Source organism: Carya illinoinensis, chromosome 11 (assembly GCF_018687715.1).
Source record: "Carya illinoinensis cultivar Pawnee chromosome 11, C.illinoinensisPawnee_v1, whole genome shotgun sequence".
NCBI lineage: Eukaryota > Viridiplantae > Streptophyta > Magnoliopsida > Fagales > Juglandaceae > Carya > Carya illinoinensis.
The window spans coordinates 9255482-9280776 of NC_056762.1; the positions used below are offsets into that span (position 1 = coordinate 9255482).

At 33.6% G+C, this 25295-nt stretch overlaps 3 protein-coding genes across 4 annotated transcripts; all 3 read right to left on the reverse strand.

The window, feature by feature from the left end:
- Window positions 1–294: 294 nt before the first annotated feature.
- Window positions 295–3149, reverse strand: LOC122280664 (flavin-containing monooxygenase FMO GS-OX-like 9). Its single transcript, XM_043091641.1, has 7 exons — window positions 2462–3149; window positions 2135–2205; window positions 1842–2000; window positions 1637–1719; window positions 1222–1357; window positions 923–1096; window positions 295–765 (listed from the first exon to the last, which is right to left on the reverse strand). Exons 1-7 carry the CDS (start codon window positions 3018–3020, stop codon window positions 565–567), a joined length of 1383 nt encoding a protein of 460 aa, XP_042947575.1. The 5' UTR covers window positions 3021–3149; the 3' UTR covers window positions 295–564.
- An 8135-nt stretch (window positions 3150–11284) lies between these two features.
- LOC122280609 (transcription factor PIF7) lies at window positions 11285–15941 on the reverse strand. Of its 2 annotated transcripts, none has more exons than XM_043091577.1 (6): window positions 15635–15941; window positions 13628–14144; window positions 13092–13190; window positions 12792–12857; window positions 12327–12671; window positions 11285–11657 (listed from the first exon to the last, which is right to left on the reverse strand). In XM_043091577.1, coding segments are annotated over exons 1-6 (1149 nt in total). In that variant the 5' UTR covers window positions 15637–15941; the 3' UTR covers window positions 11285–11537. The 2 variants fall into 2 exon arrangements, with proteins under 2 accessions (XP_042947511.1, XP_042947510.1); XM_043091576.1 differs by having other exon boundaries at window positions 12249–12671; window positions 15635–15929.
- A 5322-nt stretch (window positions 15942–21263) lies between these two features.
- On the reverse strand, window positions 21264–23914 carry LOC122280721. The gene is made up of 6 exons (XM_043091723.1): window positions 23555–23914; window positions 23220–23293; window positions 22642–22890; window positions 22329–22569; window positions 21779–21860; window positions 21264–21685 (listed from the first exon to the last, which is right to left on the reverse strand). Exons 1-6 carry the CDS (start codon window positions 23578–23580, stop codon window positions 21485–21487), a joined length of 873 nt encoding a protein of 290 aa, XP_042947657.1. The 5' UTR covers window positions 23581–23914; the 3' UTR covers window positions 21264–21484.
- Between the last annotated feature and the right edge of the window lie 1381 nt (window positions 23915–25295).

Consider the following 25295-nt stretch of genomic DNA (forward strand, 5'->3'; position numbering starts at 1 on the left):
CAACGTGATTGCAGGTTGCCTTAACTATTGCGATTTCTCTTGACTTCAGTGCACTGATTCGGTGCCTTCTAATTTGCACATAGTTGGACTTCTTCCCTTCTTTATTTCTTTTCCTTTTAATTGTATTCTTTCATTTCTTGTCAATATTCATTCTTTGTACGATGTAATCATATGTATCAGTGTATAAATGAAAAATTGCCAACGGATTTTGGTAAGTTGAACCAATAACTTTTTTACAAACTCTTTCAATCATCTCATCAAGCATACTTTTTTTTTTTTTTTTAACAATTGAAATCATATAAAATCGTTTGATTGAATGCATTGATCATTTAAATTATACTTGACCAAAAAATGATTAAAATGAACCAGAAAAAAGGAAGTAATTTCACACTCTCCTTTTCTTTTGCAACTTCTGTAATTCGTCCTAATTCCCCCTTCCTCCTCTCCCATCTCAACAGACATAGAAAAAATTATAAAATAAACAAAAATAAAATCCCATTTACGACAAATACTTTAGTATGATGTGATCAGTTGTGTGGTGGTCCAAGCAAAACCAATAGGCTCTCAGAGAGTAAAAGATTCAGCAGGAAGCTGTTGAGTGAAATGAGGACTTTGGAGAGCCTCTTGAAGAAGCTCATGATCATCCCACGAATCACGATATGTCTCTAAGTTGACATCGGCATTTATTAAAGCCGAAATGCAGAGCTGCTTTCTCCATTCTTCTAGGTGTGGGAATCCAACATTATCTCCATATTTATCGCAATACTGCAAGAGACAGCAAAAAGGAATCACATTGCTACTTGGAATGCAAGCTAAAGATAAAGAACCATTACAATTTAAAAATCTTATGAAATCTTAAACGATTCTATCTTGAGTGAAGTCTACATCATGACCTTATAAGACAAGGGTGAAGACTTTTTACCTCAAACTCTGCAATATCGTGAGTATTATGTTTTGGAATGCAAGCTGCATCCCTTGAGCGATAGAACTCCTTAATGGACTGCATCATTTCATCCCTTGATGGCAATGTTCTTTTCCCAGATAGCAGCTGAGATATCCATTTTGCTTGTGATTCAAAGAAAGGGAATCCTATAAGCTGCACTATCACCACACATCACACAAAAGCCAAAATATATAACTCTTTTGAAGGCTTTTGAAACATATGATCGATTATAAAATATAAATATTATGTTTTATCCCATAAAAGTATCAGATCTTTACCTTTCTAGGAACACCTATAAAAGAGAGGGAGGGAGCAAGAGAAGGAGGGAAGGTGTGCTCATACAAAGGACCCACTCTGTCATCATCTACATCAACTATCCCTTTGGTGTCAAGAAATGGGAACGTGTATGAATACCTACACACACAGCCCATTCGGAGCTTTTATTATTACAGAAACAGTGCAACAATTAAGCTTTTTTCTTTCCTTTTCCATGATAATATCTTGAATATGGTCATATTATATATGATAAGGGACCACACAAAATTTTCAGCAGTTTGGTCATGGCACAATATAACTCATCATGACCATTAACATGAAGGTTGAGTAGAAAAGGCTACATAAAAACTTTGAAGTAGGTTGGTCATTGTACAAATATAACTCATGATCACCATTAATTAATGGTGGGTGTCTTACCCTGTGCAGTATAAAATAGAATGGGCAATAACCCAAGAGCCGTCTACAAATAGAACCCTTCCATCTTCATGAAGTGTGTCTATCTGCATACGAAAAATACAATTTTAGATGTTGTTTGTTAACATGTAAAACAAAAAACTTGATCGAGGAAGATGATCAAGTTAAGCAAGGCCAAACGAAAACTTTGGAAGGCAAGCACGGATACCTGTGGATGAAGATGCAAATTGCCATTTTTGGAGATGACTTTTGATAAACCTTCTGAAATTTTAAGAGATCTGGAGCTGAGGTGGACTTCCTTTGCCACTTCTAAAAGCTCCATTGATATATCTTGTCCACTTAAGGAATTTCCAACCACCACCACAACCTGAAAAAAATAATATGCTTTTTGTGGTCATTTAAGTGAGCTACATGAATTAAAATCTCCTACTCTTAAGCCTTTTAAACGATCGAGCAATGATCTACGATAAGAAAAAAAAAAAAAAAAAAAAAAGGCATTACCTCATTGCGATATGGCTCGGGAGTCCTGTAGATGTGACTATGCATCTGCTTCCTTTTCCACGCATCCATTCCTGTTAATGTCGATAAAAGCACGTAAAAAGACAAAGAAACAAAAGAACATAACAAGAACCTGTAATATTGTCTCGGGAATTTCTTTTACTGTTTATTGACATGATGAGCGTGAAACAAATCATGAGTAGATTTTCTTTCCGTGAAAACTGACCCAGCTTTGACCATTTTGATCCTTTGGTTTGTGCATGTGTAAATGTGCTTTTGTGCAGAAGAGACAGAACGAGAAAACATTTCTCACATCGTGCAAACGCACACCTTTTATGGTAGGCAACCTAGGCTTAGAGTAATGGCCAGTGGCCACAACCACTGCATCAAAAACCTCTTCCACCACCTTCTCTGTCTTCTTGATCTCTTTACTTTTAACAACCCATTTCAGATCTTTGCCAATAACACCAGAATAATCCAACATCCCCACATACTCCACCCTTGTGTTAAACCTTATCATATCCCTTAACCCAAACCAGTCACAGAAATCTTTTAGGTACAGAAAAAGTTCTCCATGGCCAGGGAACCTTCTCATGTCCCTACCTTTCTTGACCAAAAATGGAAAATCAGTAAACCCCATGATTTCCCTTGGAGATACGAGCCTCAAAGATCCATAGATACTGCTGTGCACCTTTAGAAAAGTGTTCCTTCCTAGAGGATCCTCGCCCTCCACGTTTGGTTCATACAGCCATTGCCCTCCAACATCATGGTTCTGTTCCAAAACCACCACAACATGCCCTTCTTTTCTGAGCTCCCTGGCTGCGACCAGCCCCGACGGTCCGGCTCCGATCACGCACACATTTTTGGATTGGTTCCTCTCAGAAACCATGGCGGTCCGGTCGAGAAGGTTGTTGGAATATATTTTGAGTAGTTGGGGGAGGGTTAAAGATCGATCGAGCTTTGGTTGGAGATGTTTTTGGAGGTGTAGGAAATGTGTGGGGAGTGATGGGTGGATTTTATAGAGGAATTTTTCACTCAATCTAAGGCAAAGAACAAAATAAATAATAATTTTGGAAATAGAGATGGTTTGCTGACTTGAAGACACACGTGACAGATTATAATCATGGTTTTTTGTCTTTTTGTTTTTATTTATTTATTTTTTTTACGGATTTGTCGAGGTTGAACTAAAAGAGACATTTGGAACATTTAATGCTGAATTTCATTTACGATTTCAAAATCTTATGAGTTGTGATCTTAATGGCAGTTTGATCTACATGCTGCATGGGCAGGGAACCACTTTCACGATGCCCCCCATAGTCGCCCTAGCTGCCTGATCGGTACTCCTAGACAACAACATTGATATTGAAACTGAGAAATTATTTCTTCCGTAGCAAAAGTCTATGCATGGAATAAAAGTGGACACTTTTAAGCATCAAATGTCAAGAATACAACTTTAAGTAAAAATTAGAAAATATTTTAGACAAATGAATTACATAAAAATAAATTTATAAATTGATGTATCTTAATAAATTGTAAAATTATTTTTATTATAAATTAAATTTAACGGATCTCATGAAACTATATTAATTTATGAATTTATTTTGTACGTGTAATATCTTTGTGTATGTAGTAGTTTTCTAAGTAAATTACCTCTTGTCATCAGTTTAGATTTTTTAAACAAACGATAATTTAACATTATATCAAAATAGAAGTCTTGAATCTAAAAAAAAAATCAATTTTATTGGATTTTATTTTCATTAATATTACCCTGTTGTACATTAATATTTCTTAATTTCTACCATCACTATAAGAATTAATAGGTCGAATGATATGATATGAGCTGTCATAATAGATCATGAGTTGAATATGTGATCTTTTGCAATAAGAGATAATTTTAGGTCGAAGTATGGGTCATAATTAAGCTCAATAGAGACAATTAAGTCTTAATTAAGAAAACCAACACCAAATCCATAATTAGATCGTTGCCCTTTATATCATGTCCTATATAAAGTAGTAGTGGAGGTTTCTTTGTTTTTCATTTACCATGAAAGTCAAAAAGATTATGATCTCGAGAATCTTATTATATATTTAAATTAATGTTTAAAACATGGATTAATACGCAGCTTAATTTTTATGTATCACTATAAAATAAAAGAGTTTTATAATTAAAATGACTAATTTTGACGAAAACGTGTTACGTCGGACTTAGTGATATAACAGTATTTTCATGCCAAAAGGGATCGGAGCGAGAATATATATATATATATATATAAATAAATATAAATATAATAATACCACCCACGGGCCACAGCTAGCAGCTTTTTGGATTCCAACGGTGGGAGAATGCCACTTCTTCAAGTCAAGGAACATGAGCAATCATGGAACAGTTTGCATATTCATTCATGATTCAACACATACAATATTTTCCTGTTATCATCTCGACATTTTCCTGTCAAATGGTATGCCTCCTTTTCCTTTCTCTTCCGACACGATGTTGCTTCTGGATTACAACACATGAGAACAAAAAAAGGTGAAAAAGAATCAAAGAGAAAATGAATATATAATATGATTTTGAGAAAAATCATGTTCTTTTTTTTTTTTTTTTTTTTGTTATATATATATATATATATATGATTCAAAAACACCCCCAAAAAAAAAACCCATTTTATATATATTTACTAAATAAATTATATATATATATAGGATGATCTTTGATGATCAATAGCCAATTAAAATGCATTTGTTAATAGCTAGGATGGTAAACTTGCACGACAAATGAAATTGATGATGACCGTACATGGCGATCAATATCTCTCTATCTGAATATATTAATGGAATATAGAATATTATAAATAATTATATATATATATATATAAATCCAACAACTTTCAATTAATAAATTAGTAATCGCAGTAATGATTTGTTGGTCAATCATATAAGAATATGGTTGGAAGTTGGTATAAATTTCAGACCCCAATTCATAACAATGATGGATACTTAATTAATTACTGTACCCTTTTTTAGGTGCATGTGGCTTTCAAATTCATCTAATCCGTCGGCCGGGCAGGCATGCTTTATTTAGTAATTTATAATCAAGGCTACTTTTGCAGATCACAAAGAATTAAATGAGCTAGCTAGCTGGCTGGCTGGCCTGGCCACGTAAACATACATAGAACGTACGTCCAGATCACTTCAAACAATTAATATATATAGATATTTCCTTAATTAATCAACTACCGGCCAGCAGAAAATGGCAGATTATTAATTAAGGCTTCGGGAATCAGTACGTGTGCAAATCTGTACACTAAAATCATTAATTTGCATGGCTATGAGAATGAATTTGTACGTGGGAGATTTTGAACCTTACGTACTTACAGTAGGCGTCCTGATCATGATCTCGATCCACGTACATTAATTAAAGAAATCTTGTAATTTGGGCAGTACGTAGTAGTACTAGTATTGCTTGGCTCACATACATGCATGCTGTATTGCAAGGTATAATCCTATTCATTATCTTCAATATTGATTATACTAGCTATAATGTGTCTCAAAATTATGCTCAATTGCATGCATGGACGTGCATGCAGAATCTATAGATTAATTGGCTGCATGCACGGTCGGTCTTATAAGTAATTGATCATATTAGCATGAAGTAGATGATGATCATCATATATATATATGATATATTAAAAGATCAAACATTAATCTGTGATTAAGTAATTAATTAAGTTCGATCGGCCAAGCTAGCTGTTAATTATATATATCATATAAAATAAAAAAACGCGGCATTGAGTATGAATCAAGCAATATGAGTTTATATGATCAAATTAAGCAGCTGGGAGGGAGGGAGGGCTAGCTAGCTAGGTCGACATTGATGATGATGTGCACTCATGGAATTAGCTAGCCGGCGTTGCATGCCCAATCATGCATGTTTGTTTACCAAACATATTACATATATATATATATATATATATGGTACTACTACTACGACCACGTTTGATCTATATATATATATATAGTCTCATATATAGTCCATCTCATGCATGTACCCTAAAATTTGTTTAATCTATGAAATAATACTCTCTCTCTCTCTCTCTCTCTCTCTCTCTCTCTCTCTCTCTCTCTCTCTCTCTCTCTCTCTCATTTGACGTTATTTTAAACTGCATTCGACTTTTGCATGCGGATCATGACATTTGATCCTCTACTTGGTTGATGATCAGATCTTGTTCAAAAAGGTTGAAAAAACCCATGATATACATAGATCTCAAAGTATCATGCATCCGGATGATGGAAAGAGTGTCACAAACAGTATTAATTGTTTGAACGGATTATTAAACCGTTCAAATGTCAAAGAAAAATTTCCACGAAATATCATGATTTTGATCATCCTTATACATTAAGTACTCTTTGGACAAACAGGACTGCCATCATGCATATTGCATGCATTCATGCCTCTAGCTCGATCCCTAACTAATAATAATAATTAAATGGATGGTATTAATCAAGATCGATCTTGATATATATATATATATAATTTCCATGCAATTAATGAAGTTAATTTAGATGATCAAAGTCCACGAACCTGAATTCATATAATTATAATATATAATAGCTTTAATTATTTATTCTCTTATTATTGGATGATGTATCGTAAATCATAATTAAGATCATGTACTGACCATGAAGACAAGCTATAGCTAGCTAGCTAGCTGTAATATTGGGTATATATATATATTATATGTAGGTAGATATATAAAGTACTGCTTATAATTTGAGTAAAGTATTCTTCCAAGCAAATCATGCAATATTACTTTTTTACTTTACGCTTAGTACTACTATATATATACATGATATATATATAAATTAATACACGTACTTACTCCTCATTCAAAGCCAAATTAATTAATTCGACTTACTCTCTTTGCGTTAAAACTTCTGGTATATATAATATTCATATAAGACGTACAGACGTAGCAATTAATAAAATTAAGGAAGCAGCAACACCACCTTTTTAAGTTTCGATTCATCATGATCCACGCAACTAGCGGCATGTACGTGTATGCTGCAGCCCGCGTACGTGTATGCTGCAGGCCGGGCTGCTTGGGTATGTGTGCATGATGTTTTTTATTTTAGAAAAATAAAGAGCTTATTTTGAGTACAAAAATTAATCAGGCAGTATTGGCTACGTACGTGAAAAGGAATTAATTATGGCCAGGTGAGGTGGTATTATGAAAGGAAAACCTAAAAGCCAGCTAGCTAGCTGTGGATTATATATTAATTAGTTAATGGTAGTGATCATCATGAGATTAATGGAGGTAATTGAAAGTCATGATATATATTTATATATATATATATGGAAAATGATAGTAGACTACTGGCCTATCAAATATGTCCATGCACCACATGTGCCTATTCATATATATATATATATATATATATATTTTTGTCTTAATAATTAAAGAAATAATTATTAGTGAATTTATATTTTTATTTAATGGTTAAAAATGTTTAAAAAATGCTTAAAAAAGAAAAAAATTCATTTGTATTTGGTGAAGACTTTTCGTAGGCACCCTAGCTAGCATTGTCCTATATATATATGTGTGTAGTAATTAGTTGTTTATATGGAGGCTGGCTGGCCATATATAATCATTTAGTTTTCTTCCTCATCATATTTAAAAAGAGTACTAACTACGTTACTTAACTTACTTTTCCCTCACCAAATTAAAAGATCACAAGGTCGATTAATTTGGTAGACCGATCGAGAGCTAGCTAGATTATACACACACACACACGTATATATATATATATATATATATGTGTGTGTGTGTGGCAATTACCTATAGCTAGCTAGCTAGCTGTTAGCAACTTAGCGTAATGAACATACATGATCGATGCTTGAGATTTAATATATATATGATGTTGATGTAGTACAAAAGCGGTAATTTTTAACTGTAAAATATAAATCGATCGATCGATCAAATAGATCACTGGGTCACGAATATACATATAATCATCATATTTTGGATATTGTGAAATACATTTTGTTTTTGTTTTTTGAGGAAGAAATACAATGTTAATGTTGATTACGAATGTTTATGATTTTACGTATAGTACTATATATACTCTTTAATTACTGTATATTAATCCCAAACTAATTAATTAGCTCAATACAAGAAATTAAATTGCTTATTTGTGGTCGACGTTTCAATTATGTGTAAATTAATTTGCCAAGAAGTACTTCAAATCTTGGCACTCAAGTTCAAAGCTGGTCATGATTAATTGGCCCGAGCTTAACAACATTAATTTTTCTCTTTTAATCATGTTGGTCAATGGGCATGCAATGGTCATATATAGTTCATGATCTCTCACAGACCTTTCAACTTACAAACGTGCAGATGGTCAACAAGGAAAATGAAACCAACATCTTCATTTCCAGCCTTTGCCAGCTGGATGCAATGTGTTGTAAACCCAAATTGATATGGTGTATCAGTTATTTTTCCCTCAAATCATATATTTATGCTCATTCTTGTCTTATTTGTGGATATTTGGTTTCAAGTTTGAAAATGATTTTGATTTCGATTTTAACCAATTTTTTTGTAAAATTCTTGTTTCTTTATGTATTTATTTCTAATATAATAATTTAGGTTTTTCCATTTTTTAAAAAAATTCATAATTTCGAATTTTGCAGCTATTTAAGTCTGGCTTACGAGCTTTCAAATTTTACTATTAATCAATATTATTCTTTATGTTTTGGACGAATCTCTTGTCTTCTCTATTTTGATTATCTGTTGAAATTAGTCACAAAAATTAATCTAAATTTTGTCTGACATCACAATTACAAGGACAAATTCTTTGCCCTCACTATATATAAAAACAAATGATTCATTTATCTAATTATCATTTAATCATTTTTCCACTTATCCCACTCCTTCAACTCAAACCATTGAAGATTCGCACATGAACTATCGCAACCTATTTAGATTCGAGACTTTTTGGACCCGAGATCAAGTAGTTTAAGCCCATTTAGATTTGGTGTATTGGAAAGTGTATGAGTACGATCTCCTTGACTTCATATATAGTATGTTCTCATGAATCGATCATCTTAATTAGAGAATTTAGATGATCATCATCACACTCTGAAGAACATTAATTATCTCGGATGATAATCTTATCAGGTCATCATGTACGAAAGATGAACATCTCATGTATGAAAGATGAAGATCATGATGAAATTAATCAAGTAACTTATAATTATCATAGTGGTTCAACTAAAACCCCAAGCCAAGATGGCATCACGATTCACGACTCACTTCTTGAAACACTATAAGGTATTCATCATGATTAAACACCACCAAGATCATAATAAAAGATCTTCATAATCTGTGGATGGTAAGTAACTTAGAAACCTAAGATTGACCTTATATAGGAGGTTAGTTGGATCCCTAAATGGAACTTAAGTGAATTGTTCACGAGATGAAAATGCAAACCCTAGTTTGCGTTTATGGTCTGGTCACTAAGGCAAAAGGTACCGATCAATTGTGGACAGAGAATATTTCAATATTACATTTGGTTTCGGCACTTTCCTTATCATTAACTTGGTTGCTTATTAGATAAGAAAATTGGCATGATCGCATGGTATTGCTTGCTATTTTTTTACCCTTTCAGCTAGACTATTTGCCAAAATTACACCGGCAAGAAATGCAACTATTCGCAGCCTTCCATATTGCCACAAACTAGTTTTTTCGTCCATTTAGGAATGTTAGGAATGAAGATTTGAGAGTGACAGCTAGCAACAAGTTCTTTGTCGAGAATGATTATATATGAATATTTGCTTAATGTGGTGAATATAGCGAAGGAGCTGAAACTATCAAAGCCTCAAAGACAATAGAAGGACATGATGAATGAATGAACTACAAGTCTTATTGTTTAATACATGACTCTCCATGAATTGGATGGGTTCCCACTTAATTTGTTGCTTTACCTTTAATTTTCACAAATTTCTTATCTTCTGATCTACTTTCTCTACTTAGGTTTATCTAATAGTGCCTTTTTATTATTAATAAAATATTTTAGTTGGGGGGAAAAAAAAAAACCCTAGAAAAATGAGAGAGATATTAATGTTACATCTGTGGGAAGAGATGAGCTTTATGTGATCATGATCCAAGAGGGGAAAAAGTTAAAATTCAGACATCGCTTACAAAACACTCTAGAATTTAGGCTCATTTAATTTTCTTCCATTAGTGGCAGTCCAAAGATAAAGTGGCCTACTTGCTTCCATGCAAGTGGGAATGGTGAACAGTGCTGATCACTTTGGCCAGCATGTGAATGCATGGGGTCCAAAGAAAGGTTATAATTCAGCTTTATCAGCAAGAGAAGGCAGTTCATTATTCATTATATATAGTACTCAAATTCCCAGGGAAAGATGTCATTGAGTTTGCTGTCAAATTAAACTAAAAGTTTACATGCATGCAGTACATGATTGTATTTTTCAAGTAATTCTATGTTCTAGTTACTCAAAGATGGTCAAAAGGACTAATAGTAATCTTTATATTAAATCGTCTGGATTTAATTAATTATATTATATTCTGACACTCCTATATATCATATGTGGCTCAGACTCTCATGAATTAAATCAGTTGGCCTGACTCATATTATGGACTAGCTAGTTAAAGTTCAAACCGATCAAGACCTGCTCTACTCGATCTAATACCATGTTAAATCGTTATTAATTCTAAAAATTTAAGCTAGCTAGCTTATGAAAAGACATTTCTAAGACTTTCTACCAAAGTAGATGAAGTACTCTTAGGGTCCTTAATTTATTATCAGTTCTGTATTTGGTACCTGATTAAGAGGGGATTAGCTCTATTGATCAAATAATTACACAATAATGCACACAATATTCTCCGCCCATGCAGATAGATCATGATCGATCAAAGTGTGAAAGAATCTAATAGAATACATAATCCAATACTGGTTAATATATATTCTTTATCATCGTATGAATAGCTAGCCTGAGTTTAACCCCTTCCATTAATGGCATGATGGTTTAACCAGCGTCGATCGATGCTGCCAGCCACTATAGGCAATATATATATATGCATGTTTGTGCTTTCACCGTAAATACTACTGCTGTTTGTTTTCTACACACAAAAAAAAAGGACTAGTGTCACAAAAAGCTTTTAAAAAGAGAAGTGTTAGACCTGCAAGTACAGATCCAGATCTTACAAAAAACAAAACTTGCACAATAATGTAGTTTCATATAATATGTTAGATTTACTTTTATATGCCACATCAATTTTATCAATTTTTAAGTTTGCTTTTGTAAATCTCTGATCATGTCTAGACCAAACATTTTTCTTTTCCTTAATTAATTTGCACTGCTAATATGCTTGTTCTCCTGATCATGTCAATGATCGCCTTGAACTTGGTGTGATTGTAATGGGTTGCTCATTGCCTGTGTCGTATGACTGACTTGTTGGCGGTAGAGGGCTGCAGACATCTTGTTGTAAAGGTCCATATTCACTGGCTGCAGCAAAATATTTTTCTGATTAATACAATCATATATATATGCATGCATATACGTACTGATCATGTGTGGAAATTAGACAACAAACATAAGTGCTTGGGACTTAATTTAATTAGAATCTCCAGAATCTCAAGTAGAATTAGTAGAGATAACGGCATTGCAAAGAGATTTCATCTTAATAAATCTATGTATATCTGACAAGAATCACTTATGATACATGCTTAATTACGAAGTTGAATGCGTCCGTTATAAAATCATGTATGTGTGGTACTTGAAATTCTGTGCACAAAATACTTGTCCTTAATCTTTTATGCGAAAAGAGTGGTGGAATGTTCTTGTGATCATCGGGATATATGATGCAGCCCTGATCTCCGAGCCCAGATTTTATAAAATTTAAAATTTAAAGTTACATGTGAAGGATATTCATATATATATATATAGACACACACACAGTACATATGGACCCTACATGAGCATCGAATTAATACTATATTGCCATGCATCTCTCTAGCTATATTGAGGTTCCTCCTGCATGCAATTCAGTCAAGCAAGTAAAAAGAGGATCCCAATTGATCTATATATTCAACGTACTTGTGCATAAAATGTGCAATATGGATGTGGGAAAGATACAGGAGTAGCATTCATGTTGCCAGGTGGGTTGGGCTTTGCCTGAGCTACAGCTTGTGTTGGAATCAAAGATGGCACCACAAATGGAGGGGAAACAAATGTTGGAGCTGTGGCAGCAACTGAAGCAGCTGGATGGATGAGCGAAGGTGGAAGACCATGAGTTTGAGGTGAATTTCGTGACACAGTACTCAGGTCAAACATACCCATCCCTAGCCCAACGCCCATGCCCATACGTGCTAGGAGAGACATTTGCAGGTGTTGCTGCATGCCCAAAGGCATCATCATTTGAGGCATATTATAATTTCTTACAGTACTCATCATTTGAATTTGTGCTTGAAGTTGTTTCAAGTACTCAATCACCTCATCAAGCATTGAAGCCTTATCAGTCTGCATTAATTTTGATACCCAAATTAATTCAAACCTATACCTTATCAGATCGGTAAGTACTATATATTTATGCAGAAAAATGCATGCATGTAGCAGCTTCAAGATATATAGTACACTAACCTTACTGGCATTTGGCACTAACCTCTGTAGGGCTTTCATTTTCTCATTAATCCTATCTCTTCGTCTCTACAGCAATAATATCAATCATATTTCAGTCATTAGCTATAATTAGCTTGCAATACAAATGAAGATCATTTCATATATGCATGTTTTTTTTTGCTAATAACCATGTTAATTATAAGATCAATTGCCTTGCTAGCTAGCTTTTTCATGTTCTTGAAAGCAATTAATCATGATAATGATAATTAATTAACAGTTTATCATATCACTTCATCTAGGAGGAGGAGCTTAAAATGTCACCCTTTCAGACTGATTATGCATGACAGCAGCTCTATTTCTCCTTGTTGAGTGGGAGCGTTCTGTTTTGTTATTCGTCTCACGCTCTTCATCTCGGTTTCCCTACACAAAGTAAACATAAACTTTACTCGATCCATGCAGAGTACCTCAAGAAATAATTAATTGCTAGTGTTCGAGCTAAAATTAATAGATCAAAAGCAAAATCATCTTTGACTCACTAAAAAATTACATTATAAACTAGAGTTCGATGGCATGGCATACATATATGTTAAACTATGACGTTTGGTTATTGTAAATAAGCAGATGATCTGACATACAACATCAAGACACATTAGTTTTTATTTTATTTTTTTATAGAACCAGCTACGTACTGCTGTTTGAATTGGAATGCTTTTCATCCATGGCATTAATCATGTAGTGACTTCTTTCTACTTGAAGCTAGAAATTAACAAGACATTGATACTTTTACTATCTACTAATCAAAGGTTTCTAGCTGTAAATAAACAAAAACACTGTATATATGCATGAGGAATTTATACCGAGCCACCGTGACAAGACGAATAGTCTTCATCAGTAGTTTTGGTCTTCAAGCTCCGAGTCGATTCAAGGGAAGCCCATGTCATCATAGTTGCATCAGAGTTCCTGCAAAAGGCGGCACTGACATCACTAGCACTAGCACATGCACTTCGATCCACAATGTCTTCATATACATTAGTACTGCCACAAACATGTCTGCCATCCCATTGTTCTGAATCGGATGGTGTCCTTTTCCTCGTCAAGGCCACCGGCAGCTCTTTTACTTGGCCGGAACTCTCAGGACCCCATTTCTTTCCGGAGGAAGCAACACCATTAATGGAGGATGTCTTGGGTGGATCAGGAGTAGCATAGTCTTGTTTGTTGCATGTGGCTTGCTGGACTATTGATTCTAGTGTATCGCCGTCGGCTTTACCCCACCTGGGTTTTGTAGGAGAGGTACTGGAGAGGAGCCCACCAAGCCCATGCATGGCTAGTTGGCCATTTTCCCATGTTAGCTCTGCAACTTGATAATTATTAGCCCTGCATTTCAAAAAATATATATATACATATCCATGAATTCGAGAAGTTCTAAGATGAAATTAAAAGAAATCATAAAATGTTTTGATTTCTCGGAATACCTTGTCAAGGACAAGATCAAAGAAAGATTTAGGATACTTGGGCAACGAGGTGATTTTAAATGGTAGTGAAAAAATAGTTAAAAAGAAATGATAAAATATTAAATAGTAGTAAAAATATGTAAAAAGTAATGATAAAATATTAAATAGTAATAGAGTATTTCCACTGCCCAAACACAGTCTAACCCCTTGCAAAAACATTCTTTAGCCTAGATTTATTTGCAATCTCGTGAGTTAAAACTCGTTACAAATAACAAATCTTTTCTATATGCCAGTGTCACAAATTATTGGTAAGGTACGTATATAGTAGTTGTTTACTTCTTTTATGGAAAAATCTTTTCTGGTAGAACAGTATTTTAAAATAATAGTTTTTGTTGAAGATCAGTGGTTTTGGGCAATCGGGTCAGGTTGAGCCAGAAAGCTGGTTTTGATGACTCAAAGATCATCAGATATTTGAGGGAGGAGATCATGAGTCAGGGGAAGAACGCCGGGGGGCATGCAGCCCTCGATCGGCCGATCAATATCTAATTCGATCGCTCCAACAGACTAGCATGGTTCCGTAGTCAAAGCAACATATATGATATTCGGAATTCTTTTTTTTTTTTTTTTTTTTAAAAAAAAAAAAGAAAAAGAAAAAACGTGAACATGCAGTTATTTTTTCGAGGTTTTATTATAAAGGAAATTCTATAAAAATTAATTTTGGTCCCTTAAGGGTAGATAGCTCGATCAAGCTTCAGAACTACATGATAGGTATATAGAGTTACTACAAAGCCCAAAACGCATTAATCAACATGACTTCCAAAAAGCAAAAACAAAACAAAACTTATGTAATGATGAACTGAATATCAAAAATAAGTACTAAAGATACAGCCAATTGTTCAGCCACACAGAGAGAGAGAGAGAGAGAGAGAGAGATCAGAGGCCGGAGTAATGGAACAACCGATTCTAAAATGAAGAATGAAACATACGAGAAAGAAACAGAAGGAAAACATGATGATACTCCTCGACCAAAAAGAAGACATGATGAGTATATATACTTGTAAAGTACTAAGGCTAGATATGTTGTTTTACATTGGAAACGAATCAAATAATTAGTTATATATCTTGTATGCAAATAACCAGACGAAACTGAATACAAATTTAAAAAATGTGGGTCTCTTATGCTGCATGCTGCCCTCTATATTCTTCTACTGTTTTTTCTTTTGAAAGTACTACATGCAAGACAGGCAACACTCCTTAGATTCCTAATTTTCAGTTGATGAAATCCTCTCTCAATATGCCATTATAAGCAGAAACAATAATGAAAACAAACACGATTAGAAAGAAAGAATTACAAGTTCAAAGGAATTAGAAGCAAATATATATGCATGCTAAGATAGATCTAGGAGATTATACATATATCATGTGCACCAGAGGAGAACCACCAGCAGCAGCAGCAGCAACAGTAGTACTAGTATTTCGATTATGGCCGGACGTTGTACTACTGCACGTGAGATCGATCGAAGATGTGTTTCTCTCGTCTACAGCTTAATTGGACTTGTTCTTGTCTTTGGTGCCTTAGATTGATAATGCATCCAGTCATATATATACAAGAGATTACTCCTGCACACAGCTGAGTACTACTGATCATATATAATAATCCATGATGAATCTCTATCAGAATGAACAGGAGCTTCGGATTTTGGATACGCTCTTATAATTAGGAAGAGGAGGACTTTGTTGGGTCCCTTTCTTTTCGATTGTAATGCCACGTTGGTTTGATAGAGATCTTACACAATATATGTGGTGTCTAGTTAATATATATTTATATATATATATATATATGTATATATATGACCATGAGGGACTCGGATATCTATGCTTTTTTTGCCCTCGGCTGGCCTCCTTCGATGATCCATCTTCATCCCCGGCCATATATGCACTTGTATTTATGTCTTTAATTAATGCTTTGATGCATGCATAACATATATACCTCATGGGTATATTATACGTATGATCAGGGTTATTTATTTAAAGTCTACGTGCAGGCTAGCTTCATCAAATTTGTCGAGCTAGCCAATTACAAATTATTTAAGGCCCCATTTCACTACAAGAAAAACGGTTTTTTGGTTGCTAATAGTCTTTTCGCCGCTATTAATTGGCCGCAAAAGGCCATTTTTCTTATAGTGAATTTGAAGGTTAAGCTCATGAGTTGAGTTCTTTATAAATAGTAATGAAGTGAGATGATAAAATGAGTTTTGTAAAAGCCTACCTAAGATGAGTTTATATGTATTTGAATGTTAACATGAGTTTAGATATTTATAAAGATGTGTTAAATTGAAAAAGGTTGTGGGTCACACGTGTAAAGAAGTTTTGAGTTGGGATGAGTTTAGTGATTTGAGGGTTGAGTGTTTAGATATTAGATTCAGTTTAAAATTATACTAAATTGAATTGATCTCAATTCAGTTCAAGTTCCAAATTAGGCTTCTTAATTTCTAAGTTTCTAAATAGAGAAATGTTTGATTAGGAAGAGATCTCACTCATCCAAATTAAAGGTTAAATTTACAAACTAATATGGTTATAGTTATGAAAAGAATCTAGTTGCAAGTATAATTGTGCACTAATTTGCGTACCAATTTAATGTGATCGGTCAAAAAGTAGATTTTATTAAAAACGGTTTTAATTTAAATTTTAAGTATAAATGAATCAATATCGATACACAGATTAGTACATAACTTTGATTGTATGTAGCAAAACTCTATAATTATATATCATATTGCAATGTTTCTACTATAAAATAAATTAACATACTGTATCAATTCACGTCAACTTGTGAGTTTTATTTTATAAAATTTCTTTGTGTAACTAATTATATTTGAAGAAGAGAAGTCTCGCATGCAGTCACAAAAAATGACTATGAAAATTGATGTGACATGATGTATATATGTGATATATATGTTAAATTATAAAATTATTTTTATTATAAAATAGATTTAATATTATATCACATAAAATCAGATTAATTTATAAATTTAATTTTATAAAAAAATTTTATGACTAAAATATTTTTTTTGCCTGTTGAGTAGACAAGTTGTATCACTCCTGGGATAATATATATAGATGATTCTAGACAGTCAAGATAAGAAATAGAAAAATGACTACAATATCCTAATTGGAAGATATAAAGCTAAAGTCTCCAATCATTTAAATTTTAAATGTTACGTCCAGATCAGATATGAGCCAGACATTAGAAAATGGAATTCCTGCATCAGCAGTGCACACGTATTTACACTCAGCTCTTGCCACGTGGCTATAGAGCTGTACATGGTTCTCAATATCCACGTACCTACGTGTCACCTCCCAATCAATTCCTGTCACCTGATTCCTTCAGATGGAATCATTTCCATTTTTATGTCGTTTTGGGGTTTTTTTGTCCTCCTCTTCTTATGTAGCAACTCTCACTTGGTTTCAGAAGTTAGAAATAGATTGATAATGGTGTGAATTTAGGATTTTTCATCTCATGAAGATATTATATACAATAATTAAATAAAACTCACAAAAAATTTATTAAATAGGTTTATGATTTCTTTTTTCTTCTTTATCTGGGACCATATATTGAAGAAGAGATCCAGAAGTTTTATTTTATTTTTTTATTTTTAGAATTTTTTAGAGACCATGCATATTATATGGCACTCCTCCTTCCTCTATCTTTCTGGCTAGTCTGGTCCCCTGCCTATGCCCCCAAGTGAGTGATTATTGTTACAACCCTACTTGTTGTAAATGATTGAATTAATTTAATTAATTTCCAGTTCTATATATGTCGATTGGAGAAATTTTATGTGTAGTCAGTACTTTTGCGTACTCTTTAAACACTCGGTAATGTAATAAACTGTATTATTATTTTTAAATATAAAAGAAAATAATGCAGCCAATCGTGTGTAAAGAATACACAAAAGTGACTGTATGTAGCATTGTTTGTTTTAATTTGAAATAAGATTCAAATTTTAAAATTTATCTTTCAAATCAAATTATGTCATATGGATGGTGTGTAGTGTAAAGGCTTTTCAAATGAAACTATTCATTTGAATTTAATATTAAATTTGGATTTCAAATCCAAGATTTTATAAAGTTTAAAAGTTTATTTAGCTTTAGTTCAAATTAAAATCTAAGTTTTAAATATGACCCAAATTAGGAGTTTGGATTTCAAAGACTCAAATCCCAATTTCCCTCCAAAAAAATCCATGCACATCCAAAGTCTCCATTGAGGAAATCTAAGCTTAGATAAGATAAATTTTCAGGATACAATGGTACACTTGCTAGAGATTCTGTCGTTGAAAGTAAACAGAAACCAAGGACAATTGGGTTTTCAACTTTCATTCATGCTGGCCTTTAAAGACACAATACCACAATACTTGTTGGATAAATGAATGGCCGATGCCCTCTGACAACTTAAGAGGCCTGCTTGGGAATGGCTGGTGATCATGTTCAGGACTTGTCAGTCAAAATACATGTCTTCTTTACTTTAAAGTGTGGATTGAGAAAAGCAAAAAATAAAAATTTCATTTTTCTTATCTTTTTCTGTTGTCCAGATTCCATGCGTGATTGGTATCTGCTAAAATGTCTATGTGGATTTGACTGCATGTTTTAATGCAATCAGACTCACACTTTCGTAAAACAATCTATTTACAAGTTTTTTTTTTTTTTTATTAATATATCTAACACAGTATCGATGTAAAACTCTTCCACATCAACTATCATAAAAAAAACTATTACTCTTTTAAATTTTTTTAAAAATGTAATGCTCCAACACCAAGATATAGGTGTCTGTCTCGTTTATTTTCACAAAAATTTTCATCTTATTTTGTCTTATTTAATCTAATCATTACAACTTTTTTAAATTTTTACATAAAATAAAATAAGCAATTTAACTTTTTTAAATTTCAATATAAAAATAATATTAAAATAATATATTCTAATAATATTTTATTTAACTTTTAATAATGTCAACTCATCTCTAAAAACAAACAAGGATTAGTTTAGACAGCTCTGGCAAGTGTTATCAATAATATGGCATGCAGCTGGGATAAGTGCTCTATGCAATTGCCGACCGTTCTTGTGTTGGGGTTTGAAACTGGTCTAGTGATGCTAAGTTGGGTGGGCACCTCTATTACTTATTGGCTCGTGTGGGCTCCCTTTAATATTGGCTTGACATTGACTTTTGTGGTACTTGTGATATTACATATATATATATATATATATATATTATGTGGTGGTTTCAGAAAATTTAATTGAGTTGCTATTTGACAAGTTTAATTTTAGATAAGAAAATTAAAAAACAAAGTTAGTTTCTACCTTGATGCTGGGAAACTAAGAGTACTGTCTGGTCCTGTTCCTGTCTGTTTCAGAAGCTGGGCCATTCTTGGAAGCTTTGGACAGTTGCCTTGCTACTTCGAATTTTTATTAGTTTAGCCTCCAAATATGGAACAAAATTCAATCTTATCTTGTGAGATTAAGCTGGATATATTGCTTTCTATCATTAATTCTGTTCCTACTGAAAAAGGGAGCATGCCGACTGTTTTAGTTTTTGTTGGGGTGTATCCACAATACCTCTCAATGCAACCGATCTAAATCCAAGTCTAAAGGGTGCGATGTTGAATGATATAAATATGTTGGGTGTGTCTTCCCTAACACCAATTGATTTTAGGTAGATTTGCAGCTTATGATCAGGTAAGTAGTATTAAGGCCAGAGATTATAAATTCGAGTCACTTGGGTACGTCTTTCCTGATATCAATTGATTTTTAGTAGATTAGTAACTCATGGTCCGACAGTTATTAGAAGTTGCTGCTTTATCTATCCATTTTGCTGTATAGATGAATATGCATAGGCATGAGGGAGGCATCTATAACACTGCTAGAGGAGAGGATGGAGTAATATCTAAACTGGATAGTGGCAGGAGAAGTTGGCATTTGAAAGGGTGGCCAAAACTGGTGGGAGGGTATCTGGTTGCAGCAATCTGGCCCAGTTAATTAATCTAGAATTCCCTTGGGAGGAATTTATGAAATAGCATGTCCCTTTTAACAAATCCTGATAAAGATCTGCTCTAGCCTGCTTTAGTGCTTACTTTTTCCTCTAGTTCACACAGTTGTCCATTTCAATCAACATCTTATTTTGTAGAGCAATTAAGATGAAGAACAAAATTCCAAGCCCCTACTAGCTCGGTAGTGTAGCTCCAAGGATAGGGTGGGATTGTGATGTTATGGTCCTCTGGAAGATTTTTTTTGTTTGTTTGAAAGTTTGAAGCCCGGTTTCTACCTCCTAAATAGTATTCTACATGATGGATGTTAGGAATCATAGGCCTTCACAATTTTCCCACAGAAAATATCAATTATATTCCTGCTATATATACCCCAAAATCAGAGAAATAATAGAATTTTCCTGGATCGTGAATGAACGATGGAAGATCTCAAGAAATTCTTTATTAACACTCTTTCACTTTGCACTGTATCCATAAATTTTAATGGATTCAATTTGCATGGGTTTTTGGTATCTTTCACATCTTCTAGATAGATGTCTTTCTCGTATAGTTGTTGTGTGCTTCAGTTGTGTCTTTTTTGCATATCAATTAAGTTTTATCACTTATAAAATATATATATGTGGAAAACTACCGTTGGAGCTTTCTGAGATTACTTATGCTTGGTTCTCTCATAATACATCAATAGGTGATTTTACACATGCAATTGAAAAACCATCCAACCAATGTGAAACTCACAATCCAAGTTATAGTTGATGTATAAATTTCATACAGCTTGCAAAAGGAATATGATTGCCATCAAGAATCCTACATATAGATCTTTCTTTCACACATTGGGTTGGACTTTTGGTTTTATCCCCAAGGTGTTAGTTGTAACCATAGTTTTTCGTCACCACAGGCGAGAATTTTCTAATAAAATTATGGGATAACGTACTCTTTAGAGAAAAAAAGGTATCTGTAAGAAAAATTGCATCACCCCTTTGTGTAATCTTGATAGTGGTATGCCTATAAAATAATATCAATAAAGGCTTTGAGTGATTTTATAAACATGTCATACAGTTTCCTGCCTGCCATGAGCAGGAGCGCACATGAATAACAGTAATATATGATTCCATTTAGCCCGACAGTTTACAGTTAACATTCCTGTATCAATTTAGGAGTTTCAAGATTTCATATGCTGCATGCTTTGGTGCCACCAGTGTGAAAACCCTTTGAGTCCAACTGCATTGCATTTCTAGTGACAATTGAAGCAGAGACATCTGATAGGAAACCTGCCTGTTAACCTTATCTTCTCTGCCTTTTCTCTCACCCCATTCTCTTCATTTCTCCTTTTCTCTTCCGCCTCTCCTCTTGCTCCTCCTGCCATCTGATTTATCCTTTCTATCTCGCTTTGATAGTGATGTAGGTTTGAAGCCCTTTTCTGCTCCAATTCGCCCTGCAATTTCAACAGTCCGGGAGTGAATCCAATATCTTGTTTTGGTCACCATTCAAGAATTTAGCAAGCCAATATCATAAGTTGAGGCAAAACCCTTCTCTTTTCCATCTTAAGTTTGGCCTGCATCTTCTTCTCATCCTCCCAAGCAAGTATTCTGGAATTCTTTTCCTCATACCTGAAATAATTTGCGGTTACCATAATTTATCAGTGCAGAAGTTTAAGCACATTGTGGACTATGCATGCAAAGCCTCTATAGTTTTAAGATTTGAAAATGATAGCGACTTTTATCTTGTTTAGATTTCAAGAAACCAAACCATCACAAGTGGTGATTTTCAGCTTTTGGAACAAGTGGTGATTTAAACATGTTTAAATCACCACTTGGTCCAAAAGCTTAAGCTGATAGGAAATGTGAATTTAGTCATATGAATCATACTATCGAATACTAGCCCTCACATGCAAGACCGGAAAGCATGTGGATCCACCTATTAAGTAAGGAATTTGATATTTTAATTGGGAGGTAGAGTAGAGTCGGAAAATTGCTGCTCAGGCACTATGTTAAATTACTACTTGTTCCAAAAACTTAAAATAATAATAAAAAAAATCTGTTAATCATTTGAATTATATTCTCTAACAAAACATTTACCGCTCCCTAATCTTTTCCATCTTATCTCTCTCCCAAGCATATGCTTTGGTTCCCACAAAATCCTGTCGTGATGAGCTATCCGACTGGGCCCGGTATCCATCAGCTGAGGATGTAGGTCTCAAGGAGTATCCATCAGCTGAGGATGTAGGTCTCAAGGAGGATGTATGACTTGGAAGCCTAGTTGGGAAAGCCCTCTCCAGTGCCTCCTTCTGCTCCATTGAGTTATTTGTCAAAAGTTTCTCTGTCATATATACCAAGTTAATTCTTTGACAGCATTTATCATTTAAAAAAGATTGAAAACAGTAAAATTTACCTGCATTCTGCATGTTTGAGAAACTCCTAATTGCTCTACCAGAATTTGGCTGGCCAATTGTGAGCATAGTTCTTGAGGGTTCAAGGTCCTCTCTCATCTTCATCTGAGTTGCCAATTCAGCTTCTTCAAGTGAATCAATTGCTAATGCAGCTGCTCCAACAGCAGCTGCAAACTCAATGTCTCTTGAATCATAGTCCTCATTCACATGGCCTAAAAAATGGGTCTTGAACCAGCCCCGCGCCCTGTTGTCTGGAAAAGCGGCTTGTCAATCAGTTTTTCTTTTCTTTTCTTTTTCCTTTTCTTTTTTTTAACTTATCTAGCATTTTCTTTTGCCTGTGATTCTTTGATTGACCCCAGAAAAGAAAAACCAAAATCTGCTTTAGCCAAAGTAATTCACAGAAAAAAAATGGATCTTGACAAGAAATTGTAAGAAGAGTGTCAGATAGAGCAGAAGTTTTTCTTCTTATAATCCCCTAACTTGTGCTCCATATTTATGGAGGAAAGTCATGTAAAATGTGCGGATATACGTGTATTTTGAATCTTTGATGCTGAGAAAAAAGAAAAAGCAAAACTAGTACCTTCATCGAAGGATCTTTCTCTAGTGCCATGGATCTCTTCCTGCTTTTCTAGTTCTGGCCTTGCAAATCTCACTCTAACAAAAATTAAAGAGGTCAATAATTCTTTAACAAAGATTGGAAATATGGGAGATCAGTAGGCAACAACAGATTCCAAGTTGTCCCAAGTATATATCAATGAATTCTAACTTTGATGTCTTCTTTCTGGTATGATTCTGTACTCGTTTGCAAGACAAATATATTGATTTGTTGGTTCTGAATCATTTTTTTGAGTATAAAACAAAACTTGGATCAAGACTTTCCATGAAATTACAGATTTTTAGTTGGGTTAGAGGTACCTCTTTTGCTTAACCAAAACTTCCATTGTCCAAAAAGCTCTGTTGTTGATTTCCTCGATTATTCAATGTGGGAAAGAATATATGTTTGTGAAGAAGACCAGAAGCATGGATTGGTTTGAATGCTTGAACAGGAGAGGGGGGGAAAGCAAGGCAAAATATGCTTTGCATTCAAGTATACAGGGAAGCAAAGAATTTTCTTTCTCCATATGCATATGCAGCATGCAGTTTATCTGCACTGCAAGTTGTTTCCATTTTCAAACTCTTTCTTGCTCCCTCTTTGTTGAAAGTGGCTTTGGACAAGAGTTCTTATTCTTACAAAGACAATACTTATTTGAGAAATGCTTACTGTACAAGAAATTCTAACAAAATAAACTTCCACTTTAATTCTAAAGTATATTTGATGTTTCTATACTTTTTTATGCTCGCTGATATGATATGCTTCCATATCGGTAGAAAAAATTATTAGGTACTTCGATAGTATGGAGATGCGGTACTCCAATCCAATCAAATGATGACATGCCATTAAAATTACTTACATAAATGCTACTTTTAAATGATATGTCATTTTATGATAGGTCGAGAGTAACACATATCCGTACTCGGGATCTAAAGGCTTGAATTGCAAAGCCATCTATTAGATATACCATATTCTATATGTTCAGTATTGCTGAAGCTTGCAACGAATGTAAATGGAAATGGAACCTAGAAAAGGATTCTATGATATTTCCAATTGGTCATTTCATATGAGCATTTATTCCAATTGAGTGGATTTGGGTATAATCTTGCAAACCTTGTCTTGCAAACCTTGTCTTGCAAAAAGATGAATTCTGATGGCCCACCTGAGCTAGCAAATACAATGTCACCAAAAAACCAAACCCTAGTCTCACTCCTATTCCCTTTGCTTGTCAAGGTGGGAAAACTGGAGAGCTCATTGTTTAATTTGGAGCATCCTGGGTTGCTTGGACATAGTCACATAGGGGTACTTTTTTAACTTTTTTATTTATAAATTGGTTGCACCTTTGAATAATTGGTCTATGTAGAATTATTTGTTTCGAGTAATATTACATACAGTTACTTTTGTATAATTTTTGTGTATTCTATTAATGTGATTAGTTGTATCAATTTTATTTAATACACAATCAATCACATTAGTAAAGTGCGTAAAAGAGTAAGTAAAAATGATTGAACATAAGATTTTTGTTATTATAAAGTATATATGATAGATCATATGAAACTATATTAATTTATGAGATTATTTTTAAATTTTAAGATAATTTTTAGGTACACATATATAGTAGAGTTAGTTCGAAGAAATTAAACTCAAGAATTGATATATACCAATTTTATAAGACGAGAGGAAATTGGCATCACCCCTCTAACTATAGGCGTGAATAATATTAAACAAAAATTAAATTAGGTTGTTACTTCAATTATTTTTTACGAGTTATTTCGAATTAAAAAAATTTTTAAATTAAAAAAGAAAATGAGTTGCTTATTATAGCCTTAGGTTTTAATTAAATCTGGACACACATGATGATCTTTACCTCGTGGATAAATCCCATAAATATATCATGCTCTTCCTAAAACATATCGAAAGGAAAATTTTATACACAATAATATAATTTTACTATATAAAATGTAATATATTTATCATTATTGAATAGTTATTTTTTAAATAATTATATATCATTCAATTATAATAAATGTGTTATATCTTATAGCATGAGATAAAAGTAGAATT